This window comes from Mauremys mutica, chromosome 5, assembly GCF_020497125.1.
Source record: "Mauremys mutica isolate MM-2020 ecotype Southern chromosome 5, ASM2049712v1, whole genome shotgun sequence".
NCBI classification, from domain to species: Eukaryota; Metazoa; Chordata; order Testudines; family Geoemydidae; genus Mauremys; species Mauremys mutica.
The window spans coordinates 88,233,159-88,247,251 of NC_059076.1; the positions used below are offsets into that span (position 1 = coordinate 88,233,159).

General features: G+C 42.5%; 1 protein-coding gene across 4 annotated transcripts in view; it reads left to right on the plus strand.

The window, feature by feature from the left end:
* CNOT7 (CCR4-NOT transcription complex subunit 7) overlaps window positions 1–6,818 on the plus strand; it is a 36,536-nt gene extending 29,718 nt beyond the window's left edge. For all 4 annotated transcript variants that reach the window (XM_045017666.1, XM_045017667.1, XM_045017669.1 and 1 more), the window contains exons 6-7: window positions 360–470; window positions 5,142–6,818. In XM_045017666.1, coding sequence (XP_044873601.1) covers window positions 360–470; window positions 5,142–5,270 — 240 coding nt within the window. In that variant the 3' untranslated portion in view covers window positions 5,271–6,818. The remainder of the gene's footprint in view (window positions 1–359; window positions 471–5,141) is intronic.
* The last annotated feature ends 7,275 nt before the right edge of the window (window positions 6,819–14,093 follow it).

The window sequence follows — 14,093 nt, forward strand, 5'->3', positions numbered from 1 at the left end:
AGCAGCAGCAATCCTTTCAGCTTGGTCAATGTAATACTTGAAGGAATTGCCTGGTTCAGTAGTAATTCCTTTAACTTTAATTGGCTGGTGTGCCTAGGCCTATTAGGTCTAAGACAGTCATTAATACTTGAAAGTGCTTGATTGCTTAAATAATACTTAAAGCCTGAATGAAAAGCTTGGCTTTTCCAAGTGTGTGCTGGTTGCATATTTCTATTGTGACCGCTGTAGTGCTAAGCTAAATATATACAAATGGTGGTTGAATAGACTTTATTATGCAGAATTCTAGTGCTACTGTTGAATGATCTGACTTTGTAATTATTAATCCCGCTTTGACTGTGTAATGCTCCTTCCTTTTTCAGGGTGGATTGCAAGAAGTCGCAGAACAGTTGGAGCTGGAAAGGATAGGACCACAACATCAAGCAGGATCTGATTCTTTACTCACGGGAATGGCCTTCTTCAAAATGAGAGAAGTAGGTGTCCATATTGCTTTCTTTTGTAGTTTATTTGGATGAAAGTAATCTGCCTTAGTAGTCAATATTTTGCTATTCGCACTTATGAGATGTGCTAGAACCACTGACCCACCAAAACCAGTGGCAGTACAAGAGATTTTCAGAAGTAGGAGAAATGCATGAGAGGGCATCACTTCTGTGACAAAGGGCAGAATCTAAGACAGGCATTCCCATGCAAAGTACAGTCTACAAACCAACAAATCCTTTCCTTGTTTTGGTTTGTGTGCGCGCTTATTGAGGGGATGTCTCTATACCGTGTGTGGTGTGTTTTTTTTGTTTTTTGTTTTCCTCTCTCTCCCCCCTTTCCTCTCCTTGCTGGTGCTGTTCCTTCCTGTGGTCTGTGGGCCTTCATCTTCCACGGCAGGGAGCCCCAGCTACCTGAACCTATTGTCCACTCCCTGGGTCTTCTGAGTGATTGAAGCAGATGGCTCAGGCCACTCTGCTGGCGCTTCTGTTCACCGCTACCTCCTCCATCTGTCACAACTTCATACATTCTTCTTTGCATAGTGTCCCTATGGGTGCTTCACATCAGGATGTACAGTCACCTATGCACTCCTGATCAGAGATTTTCATCAGCATTTTCTGCACATCCATGCCTGCACCCTAGATATCCTTGTGTCTGGTATGAGGGTATATGGGAGGACCAGACCTGTCACCCTCCAGGTCCTTCTCAACTGCCTGTGCCTTGAGACAGAGCATCGTGTCTGTTAGATAGCCGTGCAGCTTACTAGCTCTCTCACTTAATCTTTCTCTCTTCTTTTTGGTATTGTCTTTTATTTAGAAGTTTTTGCTCTTCCTCTCCCACCCTTTTTTTTGTTTGCCCAATCTGGGCCTTGTTTTTCCATGGCTTGACCCATAGTCTTGAGTATGGGTTATGCCCGAGACTCTGGGCTTCAAACCCTGCCAGATTTGGCGTAGCTATTTTCCCCCTCAGCGACAGACATTCAGGCTGCCTCCACTGCCTGGGAGAGATTTATGTCCCTGCCAAATGAAAGAGCTACTCTGGATTTAAAAGCAGATGTAAGAAATTGAGGGACTACAGACTAAAACTCCTGTTGATGGAGAGCTCACCGAGACCCACAGGATCCAAGTTGCACCACTCTTCTTGGATCTGGTTGCTCAGAGAGCCCAAGGGGACCATCTGTGCTGCAGTAATAAGCAAAAATCCTGGGGGCCCTTAGAGAACTATCTAGACGCTCAAAGAAGAAAATATCCCATTCTCCAGAAGAGGAGGAGAGTCACCCCCTCAGTCTTAGGAGACCTTGTGCCCCTATTTGGGTACTGCTGAGGTGCTCATCCTCTCCGGTACTGAGACCACAGGTCTGATTAAGAAGACCATGCCACGTACTGAGAAGTGGTCAGGTAAACAACCTAGAGCAACACTGGCATTGGCACTGGGCTCAGTGTCTTTGGAACACAAGGACTCCAGAGCCAAACTGAAATCGTCATTGGTGTCATCTTCTGTAGCCAGTAGATAAGGGTTCATTTATCACACTTCCATAATGTCTGCTGTACTTCCAGACATACTGACTCCTATCCAGAGCCCTTGGTACTATCCAGGCTCCTGTTCCATGAGGAGCTTCAGCTCCTGGAAGAGCCTGAATCACCATTGCTGTGAGATAGAAAGACATGCTCTCACCTGGTACCAACTCACCTCCGGAGCCTACTTACCCTCATCATCTTCAACAATGACTCATTCTTCAGTACTGACATGGTCACCAGCCCCACACAAACTCATTGAGGATACCAAGCCAGTTCAGACACATCATTCAGTACCATTTTGACAGCCAAGCAAGTATCAGCCTCTGGTACCAATGTGGTTACAGGACCCTCTCTGGCCCCGGTACTGACTCAACCACCGATATTGGTACCACTTGCTTCTCTGAGGGATGACACCTTATTGGATTCTGAGGTGTCTATACAATTTTCCTCCGCCTTCCCATTCCAGCTTTGTCCTTTGAGGTACACCCTGAGGAGGAAACTCCTAGCAGTCGATGCATCTGGCAAGGATAACGTTGGGGCTCTGCTCCCTTCCCGTATGGCCCACCACAGTGGGCTTACTGGAACCTATGGGGCCCCCTATGGTGAACAGTTCTTCAGGGTCCCATCTTGTAAAAGGGCATGCCAGGAGCAACAGCCTCCTCCCTTGGCTCCTGCTCCATAGGAGGATGTTACAAAGGAGCAAGAGCCAGCTGAGGAAGAAGAAATGCCACCTTCCCACAAATCCTCCTTCTCACTAGATGGAGTGGTCATACCTCCCACGCTGATTAATTCAAGGGCTTTCAAGACCTTGGAAAACAAATAGCAGAGACCTTATAAATTGGAGAAGACAAGGAACCCTAATGCTCTCTGTTGGACATCCTTTATACATCTCCTCAGGGAAAAATTGCCTTGCCCTTCAGTGATGCTCTGCTGGCCCAGCTCGTATGTTGCAGCAAACTCCAGCTACTACACTGCCTGCGTGTAAATTGGCTGACAAAAAAATACTATATCCCACCCACAGGCTTGAAGTATATATTTTTTTCTCCCACCCTACACCCGACTGTCTGATTGTCAAGGCCGTTAATGAATCAATATCAGTCCCTCTTAATGCCATCTGACAATGAGCTGAACTGACTGGACCTTCTGGGCTGCAAGAGCTACTCCTTGGCCTCTTTGCAGTTCAGAGCAGCCAATTACCAATCCCTGATGGCAAACTATTATATATGATTACAAACTATTCAAAGTTTTATCTTTTATTGAACACCTGCCATAGGATCAGAGGGAACAACTTTAAGTCCTCATAAGAGAAGGCCAGACAATTGCCAGGCTGTCTCTCCAGGCGTCTCTCGATGTCACCAGTACAGCTGCATGTTCGATGGCTACAGCAGTAGTCATGTTCCAAGCTTCTTGGCTGCGCTCCTTCATATGGCAGCTAGTAATCAACTTAGGGTAAAGGCACAAATATTTCTAGCCTTGTTAAGATGTGAGGAGTGTTCACATTAGCTTTACTAATGTGTGGCGTGCCTCGAGTTACTGGTAATCCATTAACTCTGTGTACCAGTTTACTGAAGATGAACCCTGTAAATCTCTTGCACATCTCTACTACTGCTCTGTGGCTGCGGGGGGAGAGAAATTGGTTGCTGCTAATATAATGCATTTATTTTTCACACGAGGGCATGTGTTAAAACATTGGCACAAGAAAATTCTCTTTTACCAGTGTATCCTGGCCTCATGCTATGAATTTGTGGTTCTCCTTTAATATGCAAAAAGTAGTTTGCTAATTAACATGAGGTGTGATCTCACCGTTTTTATAAAACAAGCAAAGATTTTTAATTGTATTGTTCAGCCCTTCATAGAAGCTTTGAAAATTTTTTTCCTCTATTAACTCTTGCACTATTTTATTTGGGAAATGGTGAGTTTTATGTTTGTATTTTGAATGAATCCTATCAACAAGGCTTTTTTCTGTACTAACTTATAGTTTTGTCCTAAAACACATGTAGTAGCTCTGGAAAGGGTTGTATATTGATTGTTGATATTGAACCAGCAGGGGGAGCACAACTTTCTGGTCTGGCTTTTAAGTACCACAAAAGAGGTCATTGATCTCCTTTTCTCCCCCAGTCTAAAAGATGCTTAGCTTCTTGATGCTACAGCACTGGGGAGGGTTTTTTTTTTGTTTTTTGTATTTTTTTTAAGAAAAGCTAGTGGTGGGCTATTTAAAGACTTTAAATAAAAAAACAAACCCAAAAAAGTAAAAGTGCCCTTAGGCAATTCCTGGAATTCGCTATGCTGCATGCAGGAAATGCTGTTCTAGGCAAATCCAGGTTTTTTGGGGGAAGAGAGAGGGTGGATGACTTTAAATAAATGTCTTGACTCTCCTGCCTGCACTCATCCTGTCTCCCTTAAATTGTTGTGTGTGCTCTCTTGTGATATTTATTCTATGCCCTTTCTCTACTTCTTCATCTTTTGGCTCTCCTGTAATTTTGTAAAGTGCTGTATCCATGCATTATTCATTCAGTTTTCATTTTAGTGTTGCCAGTTTCTCATTACAGGGAAAGGATTTGTTTAAAGGTGAAATACATGTATTTCCATCTTCCCGCATTCCCAAAACTTCATCATGGATTCTGCAGCCAAACTCTAGTTCAAGCAATAGGAAATTAATGGCCTTGAATGTAGACCGGGATTTAAAGTAGATAATGGTGGATAAAATCTTTAGGAAAAACTGTTTTTTAGTTAGATTTGCACCCTGATTAAACATTCAGTATATTTTGCAAGCCACACTGAGTAGTGTGTCGTGCTTAATTAGGAAGAGTAAAGGAGAAGGCCCATAGAAATCACTTACAAAGAGATATTGTTCTGTTGCATTTGTAAGACACAAGGCTCTAATTCTTGAGTTAAAATAGACTCCTGAGACTTCTGGAGTTGTCACCATTTACTACTAATCAAAATAAAGGAAGATGCATTGAAGGGCTAATATTCTTTCTCTCATGGCCAAGAACACTTCAGTGCCTAGAGTCACTTCCTTACTTTGATTTAGTTTCACTTGCATGTGGAGTATGAAAATTCAGAGTTTTGTAAAAGCCCGACAGTATTTGACCTCAATAAGACTCTTATTCTTCAGTATTGATTTGTCTTTTTTTAACTCCTTTTTAGATGTTCTTTGAAGATCACATTGATGATGCCAAATATTGTGGTCACTTGTATGGCCTTGGTTCTGGTTCTTCCTATGTACAAAATGGCACAGGAAATGCATATGAAGAAGAAGCCAACAAACAGTCATGACATGAAATGGGAAGTCATCTTTTCTGAGCTCTGTGTGCTTGTATATAGGTTTTATCTCTGGTTGGTTGAATCCCTTGGACAATTAGGCTCTTCCCCCTCCCCCCCCCCACTTCTCAGAATACTTTATTTTCTGCCTTTCTATGTACTAAATCTGACTGTTCCTATCACAGATCTGATCTTGATATGTTGAATTTTCTGAGTTAAATTTGGCCTTTGTACCTACCCCCGTCTGTAAAGAAGCATGTGTAGGATCAGTGTGGCAGAGAGAAGGGGAAAGCTAAATCATAATGAATATTCTGGTAAATTTACCTAGTTGGTCTTAGTTTTGTTTTTTCCCCCTTCCCCCAAATTAACTAGCACTGATTTGTAACTAACTTCCCTGTTTCATGTCTGTCCCTTCCAGTATGCAGGTGTTTTAGCTATTCAAGATTGCAGACCATCAAATTTGCACTTTAGAGAGTGACTCTGTCTCAGATCCTCTGTTTTATCTGAAGTTTTGGGGGGTTTTGCCCTGAGCTAGAAAAATAGTCTGCCAACTTTAGCAACTTCACACTGTATTCCTTGGTTTTTGAGCCTGCAGGATATAACACATTCACTGCATAACAAGGTTTGTTTGTTCAAGCAAAACAAACTACTGAAATCTGAGTAACTGCTGTTATCTTACTGGTGTTCAGTCTTCCAAGCACATCCTGTGCACATCAGCTTCTAATTTGCCTGCTGCTTTAAAGCCGCTCTGTGATGGAAGAAAATGTTTGAAAACCAGCTTTACACCCTTCAGGAAAAATTGTGTGAGACTTACTTTTGTATTTTTTGCCATTGAGCTGAAAATCTGAGGATATTGGAACTGCAGTGGTTCTATTATGGCACACTTCCCTGGATTCAGTTCCTAGCTTTTATTCCAGTAATGTATTACCTAAATATTTTTTATTTTTTAAAGTCATATTTATTATGTACTTGATTTGATGATTTTTGCAAGTGAGTTTAGTTAAGGATAAAACCCAAAGACCTGAAGTAAACTTTATATTGAATTGAATGATTAAATTAGAAGGAAGATAAATTGTGCTTTTGTAGTTGCTACAAAGACAGATGGTACAGATATATTTGTTGTAAAACAACAAAATATAAATTACTTATAGCTAATAAAGTTACCTGAGGAGTGTAATGCTAGTTTTATTTTTTGAGTGTATCTTAGCAATATATTTTATATATATTGTTTTAAAGGACTGTACTGTACTTTAACCATGAATAGCAGAGCAATTGTGCAGGAAGACTTTTTTGGGATTGAATAGCTAAATACTAGCCTGAAATGATGGAATGCACGCCTCAGTGTGAGTGTGTTATCTACACTGAAATCAATATTAGCAAATCTCCAAATGTTTGCCAAATTGATCTGTTTACCTTGTACTTTAACATATTCTTTTTTCATTACGTTACAATAATATAACTGGGTGGTCCTTTTTAAAACAAGAACAAATGATTTGCATAACAGAGGGTATTATTTGTTTTTAAAGCTTTTGTAAATAAAGGCTTCAGAAATGTTTTCTTACATATCTACAGACTGGTAGTTTTGTTCTGAAACCTTTACTGGAATGTATATTGTATCCCATTCAGTCCCTGTAGACTTCCTATTCCACTCTGCATACCAGTTCATCTTTCTGGTGTCTGAAACAGCTATTAGCAGCTCCCCAAGTGGTGCCAGCACCAAGTTATTTCTGCCAACTGAGAGCAAGAGTCTGTTTCTGTGTCCAAATTATTTCACTGCTATTAGCCTAATTTACAAGTGTGTGGGTAAAACTACCTAATTAATTTCTCTCTTCAGGTATCTAGAGACTGTCACTCTAAGAGTTGTGCTGGATCACTCTTTATTTTGACCTCTGGGTCAGATGGGCATCAATAAGGACACTGTTAGCATTTAATAAATAAACATAGATGCATATCTTTAGGCCCAATCCTGCTTTCATTTGAATATCCAAATCACGCGATGACTTCAGTGGGAGTTGAGAGTATACTAGGAATGCAGGATTGGGCCCTTTGAAGGTCTGATGTACTTGTGTCAGACAGAAGCTGTTAAGATTTAAAACTATGATGGGATTATATGTGGTTATGCTTTGAGGAAAACTTTGTGAATTTTTTTGTATTTGGTTAATTGTTGTTTTGAAGAATCTTCTCAGCTGTGGATAAAAGGGACTTTTCTAAAAGTTTTTGAAATATTCCTTGGTTGTTTGCAGTCATAGACATTTCTGCTCTCTCCCTCTCCTTCACAATGGGAAGGGTCTTATGAATGTCTTGCTCTAAAACACACCAATCTGTGTGAAATCAAGATTCAGTTTTATCACTGAGAGAAAACTCTTAAATGGCTTTGATCTGCCCACATACTTAAGAGCTGTCATCGCACACAGTCACAGCTATAGAGCATGTATTCAGGTTCCTTTTGCAAAGTTAACACAAAGGAGATTTAGTTTCTAACGAGCTATTTAACCTGGGGAGGAATGTCAGTTTTTTGAAAATGGACACACCTCATTTTGTGAGCTAGCATGTTGTAAATTGCAGATTTTCTTAAAAATAGGAAGAAGCAAATTACTCCTATCCATTTAAAATCGGAATAACTTTTTTCAAAGGTGGACATGGTGATGTCTTTGTGGAGATAAATGTACATATACATGTACATATTTTAATTTGAACTGTTCCAGAAATTTAGAGACGTGCCTCCTTATTCTATGTCCAAGAATTTTCATCTCAGGCCCCTGCTTACCTCCCAGCCTCCTCTAAATCTGTCACTAGATAGGCTTATGTTAAAGGAAATGTGAATAACAAGACTGTTTATTTGTTATGCCTAATGTTCCTTTTCTTGTCACTTGCATTTTGGCTTCTCTGGTCAGCTGTGTCCAACTCTCTGGGCACTGGTTTATGTGTTATAGCTAAGTAGGTGCTGGGTGGCGTGATGGCTAAAGAGATAAGATCCATCAGATATTCAAGAAATTTAGCAAATGATTGAGGACTTAGTGGTGTTCTTTGAGTGATTGTCCACACAGATTCCACTCTTATTGCACGTGCACCACATGCGAGTGAGAGGATTCTTTTAGCAGCAGGTTCTGTTGGGGCCAAGCCTGTGCCCTAGGTGTTTGTGCACACCTCCTATCAGTGGCAGAGCAGGCCCAACAGTTTCTCTTTACTGCCTGTGGCAGCAAGATGGAAGCCCTGTAGTTGTTCACTTTCTTTGCATATTGTGATTGTTTTAGTTCTTTTTTTTTACTACCGTTGTCAAAACAATAATTCAGTTAGCCTAAATGGCTCCCCGTAGAGGAGTACTAGAATTATCGCAGAAGCCAAGTTAACTGGGACTTAAGACCTGTCCCTCATGTGACACTGCAATGCTTACTGATGATGGGCACTCCTGCTCCCTGCTTTGTCTTGGAGAAGGACATGTCCCAGAGTGATGTTCCATCTGCTTGCTCTTTCTCCAAGTGAACTCAGAGTGAGGGAAGCCCCTTTCAAGCTGTTTCTACGAGAGCAAATAGATGCAAGCTGTCTCAGATGCTGAGAGGAGAGCTGCAGCCAGGCCTCTACTGTCCAGTTAGACTCTCTGTAAGTGTGTTGGTGAGCAGTGATTCCACCCCGAGCTCCTGGGCCACATCTACTCAGAGGCCCCACTCATCTGCCAGTACATTGGCATTGATGTGCAACAGACATAAAGGAGCACCGTTCCAAAGATAAGCCCAGACATAGGTTGCCATCCTTGGCACCTGGCAGACTGAGACAAAGGGTCAACAGGGCCATGACTTATCCTAGATTCATTCATCCAAGGATCCTGAGAAGGTCCATTCCATTTCCCTGGTACAGACTCCCAGTGGACAGAGCTGCTCTCTGTAGCAACCCTTCAGCATTTACCCCAGCACTGAGTGCCTTGGTACCCAAGCCTCAGAACCAAGTGCCTCTGTGATAGTAGTCCTAGTACCATACACATTGGTACACACTACCTTGGCACCAACTATTGTCTGCACCTAAACCATACACAGTGCCCAGTGATTTTAGCTGTGGGCACAGTGCCAGAGTTATCGTCTCCAGAAAATTAAGGGAGGTGATAGCTAAACCCCCAGCTTTGGAGTCACTGGTATGCTAGGCTAGAGAAGTATTCCCAGTACCAACCTGTGGAGACAGAGTTCACCTGACAGAACTGCCTCTCTCTTAATGGAGGTACAGTCTTTTTCCTCCTCCTGCTGCTGAGCATAGCAGAGAATCATCTCCCACTTGTCCACCATTCCCTCCCTGGATAGCCAGCTTGGAGTCAGGAAAGGATTGTAGAAAGGAGTCTGTGAGAAGTAATAGAAGTCTAGTCTTCACAGGGATCATCATATCCCTATTGTCCTCAATTTCTTCCACCTCAATATTCCTATCTGTACTAGTTTGGTCTTACTGGTATGCAGCCGTACTCCAGGAAGCCTGCTTCCTCCCCTTATCTGTGGAGCAGAATTGCCCTTCCCAAAAAGACAAATCAAGCCACCTTAATCAAGCCAGTTACTTAAGGCAGGAGGAGAGTTGAAGAACATCAGCAGCTACCAGAGGAAGTTCAGCTGATCTCTGCTGTAATCTCTTCCTCCTCTGATGAGATAGTGTGTCCACCTGCATTAAACTCAGCTGAGGCCAATGAATTCATGGAGGATAAGTCCATTAATGGCTATTAGCCAAGATGGGTAAGGAATGGTGTCCCTAGCCTCTGTTTGTCAGAGGGTGGAGATGGATGGCAGGAGAGAGATCACTTGATCATTGCCTGTTAGGTTCACTCCCTCTGGGGCACCTGGCATTGGCTACTGTCGGCAGACAGGATGCTGGGCTGGATGGACCCTTGGTCTGACCCATTATGGCCAATCTTATGTTAATTCCAGGACCTGATGAAGTGCATGGCAGAAACTTTGGATATACCCCTGGAAGTAGTCAAAGAGCTTGTGCTGGTGTTCTCGAACATTTAACATTCTTTTACAATAGGGAAGCAAATCTAGTCTGCTCATAAAGGTCTACTGGAGCCTGCAAGAACTTCTGACATACACCTATATCCATTCCAGCCAAATCAAAGTTGCTGACAGGCTGTACCAGAGCCCTCCTAAAAGTTCTGAGTATTTCTAGTCACATCCAACACCAGTTCTCTCATAGTGGCAACAGTTCAGGAGAAATCAAAACAGCAGAGTCCTCATAAGTCCATACTTAGAGAAGAGAACACAAACAAATTGTCCCTGTTCAGTCACCAGGTGTATTTGTCAGCTAGTCTTCAGATGAGGCTAACAATGTGGCCCTTCTCTCAAAATATAACTGTCTATAAAATGAAACAGCTTGTCCTAATTTTAAAAACTCTGTAAGGAATACCAGGATGACATGAAGCCTATTGTGGTGGAGGGACAACTGACTGCCCATAGATCATTACAGGCTGTGCTAGATGTTTGACACTATGGCACATGCAATGACCATTGCAATAGCCATGAGGGGTTATTATAGCTTCAATCTGTGGCCATTTCCAGGGAGGTATAGGTAACATTGAGGACCTCCCATTTGAGGAACAAATGGAGTCTTCCGCTCCTCAAAAAAATCACAGGCAACTGGGCTCTTTGGGCCTCTGTCCCAACCTTTAGAGAAAAGCAGTCATGCCAACAACTGTCCTGCCAACAGCACCCTGCTGTAGGAACATCTTCCTACCAATACAGAGTCCTGCCCTTTGGTTTTTCTACAGCATCAAGGGTATTCAAGAATGGAGCAATAGTGGCAGCTCATCTAGAGAATCCAGGTCTGTCCTTACCTCAGTAACTGACTGACTTGTGGAAGATGACGACTGCAACAGGTGACCAACTCTAGTCAAGTAATTCTAAAGATCTCTGCTTTACTAGGTCTCAAAACCAATAGCCAGAAATACATATTGATTCCAACTCCGAGTGTAGAGTTCATAGGAGCACTGTTAGACTGAAGGTCAGTGAGAACTCACTTTCCATGAGCGATTCCAAACTAACCAAGTCCTATCAATCAACTAAAAGCTCATCCAAAGATACCAATGAAAACATACTTTAGACTTCTAGGACATGGCCTCATGCATTTATGTCACACAATATGCCAGACTTCACCTATGCTGCATGAAAGGGTAGCTGAAATCTGTGTATCTATCGAGCATTCACCACATGAACATGATGGTCACAGTCGCATAAGAAGGCATCTCCTCATTAAACTTGTGGAAAGATCCTCTTCAGGCATGCAATGAAGTACCCTTCTCAACAGCTTTGTTTGCCAAATTTCTGATGACACAGCTTCCACTCACCTTTAAATTTAGGGCCTGTGGTTCCCTCATTAAGCTTGCCTCCACGTAAACATTCTAGAGCTCCGGCTTATCTTGGCATGCAAAGTATTCTTGACTCCTCTTTAGGGATCCACAGTAAAAATGTGAACAGTCAGAGTCACAGTGATAAATTATGTCAACAGGCAAGTCTGGATGATCTTGCTCTCCCTTCTGTCAGGAAGTCACATGTCTATGGAATTGGTTCATTCCAAACCAAATCACACTTGAGAGGTCATCTAATCCAGTCCCCTGCACTCATGGCAGGACTAAGTATTATCTAGACTATCCCTGACAGCTGTTTGAAGATTTTTTTAAGAGCAGGTTAGACGATGGAGATTCCACAACCTCCCTAGGCAATTTATTGCAGTACTTAACCATGCTGACAGGAAGTTTTTCCTAACATCCAACCTAAATCTCCCTTGCTGCATTTTAAGCCCATTGCTTCTTGTCCTATCCTCAGAGGTTAAGGGGAACAATTTTTCTCCCTCCTTCCTGTAACAACCTTTTTATGTACTTTGAAAACTGTTATCATGTCCCATCTCAGTCTTCTCTACTCCAGACGAAACAAACCCAGTTTTTTCAATCTTCCCTCAAAGGTCATGTTTTCTAGTCCTTTAATCATTTTTGTTGCTCTTCTCTGGACTTTCTCCAATTTGTCCACATCTTTCCTGAAATGTGGCGCCCAGAACTGGACACAATACTGCAGTTGAGGCCTAATCAGCGCTGAGTAGAGCAGAAGAATTCCTTCTCATGTCTTGCTTACAACACTCCTCCTAATACATCCCAGAATGATGTTTGCTATTTTTGCAACAGCGTTAAACTCTTGACTCATATTTAGCTTGGGATCCACTATGACCCCCAGATTCCTTTCTGCAGTACTCCTTCCTAAGCAGTAATTTCCCATTTTGTATGTGTGCAACTGATTGTGCCTTCCTAAGTGGAGTGCTTTGCATTTGTCCTTATTGAATTTCATCCTATTTACTTCAGACCTTTTCTCCAGTTTGTCCAGATCATTTTGAATTATAATCCTATCCACTTGCAACCCCTCCCAGATTGGTATCATCCGCAAATTTTATAAGTGTACTCGATGCCATTATCTAAATCTTTGATGAAGATATTGAACAGAACCAGACCCAGAACTGATCCCTGTGGGACCTCACTCATTATGCCCTTCCAGCATGACTGTGAACCACTGATAACTACTCTCTGGAAACGGTGTTCCAACCAGTTATGCACCTACCTTTTAGTATGTAGGTTGCATTTCCCTAGTTTGTTTGAGAAGGTCATGCGAGACAGTATCAAAAGCTTTACTAAAGTAAAGATATACCATGTCTTCCACCCTATCCACAAGGCTTGTTACCCTGTCAAAGAAAGCTATCAGGTTGGTTTCACCCAATTTGTTCTTAACAAATCCATGCTGGCTGTTACTTATCACCTTATTATCTTCTAGATGTTTGCAAATTGTTTGCTTAATTATTTGCTCCATTATCTTTCTGAGTACAGAAGTTGAGCTGACTGGTTTGTAATTCCCTGGATTGGCTTTATTTCCCTTTTTATAGATTGGCACTATATTTGCCCTTTTCCAGTCTTTTGGAATATTTCCTGTCTTCCATGACTTTTCAAAGATAATTGCTAATGGCTCAGATATCTCCTCTCTCATCTCCTTAAGTACTGTAGGATGCATTTCATCAGGCCCTGGTGACTTGAAGACATCCAATTTATCTAAGTAATTTTTAACTGGTTCTTTCCCTATTTTAGTCTCTGATCCTACCTCATTTTCACTGACATTCATTATGTTAGATGTCCAATCACCACCCACCTTCTTGGTGAAACCCAGACTTTTATGTTTCAGTTAAGGATAAAAGAAGTAAGGAGGAATACGCTACACTTACTGTAGCTGTGCTTAGGGGAATGAAGAATTGCTGGTCCTGCTAGAGGTGATTTCCTGCTGACTGTGAAGATTCAAGGCCGCCCAGAGGCGGGGGCAAGTGGGGCAGTTTGCCCCGGGCTCCGCAGGGGCCCCGCGAGCCCTGGTCAAGAATCCTTTTCTGGCTAGAGGTGCCTTTTTAATTTTTACTCACCCGGCGGGGGGCCCTTTAGTCGCTCTGGGTCTTTGGCGGCATTTTGGCGGCGGGGGGCCCTTCAGTACTGCCGAAGATGCGGAGTGACCGAAGGACCCGCCGCCACCACAGACTCGGAGCGCCACCCGGTAAATACAAGCGCCGCAGTGGGTGGTGCCTTCTTTTAGGTCCGCTCCTCTGCTTTGCCCCAAGCCCCCTGAATCCTCTGGGTGACCCCGTGAAGATCTGGCTTTGGAGACAGCTGCTAGTTGCCTCCTGTTAGTGGGAGTGCTGAAGAGGCATTGCTGTCTTATCACTCCTTTGCTGAGTTTTTTTTTTTTTTTTTTTTTGACCAGGTTGATCTTTTTATCATAGTGAAATTCTGGCTTCAGTGATCTATTGGGAGGAGGAGGGGAAGGGAAAAATCCTCTGCAGTAGAACATCAGAGTT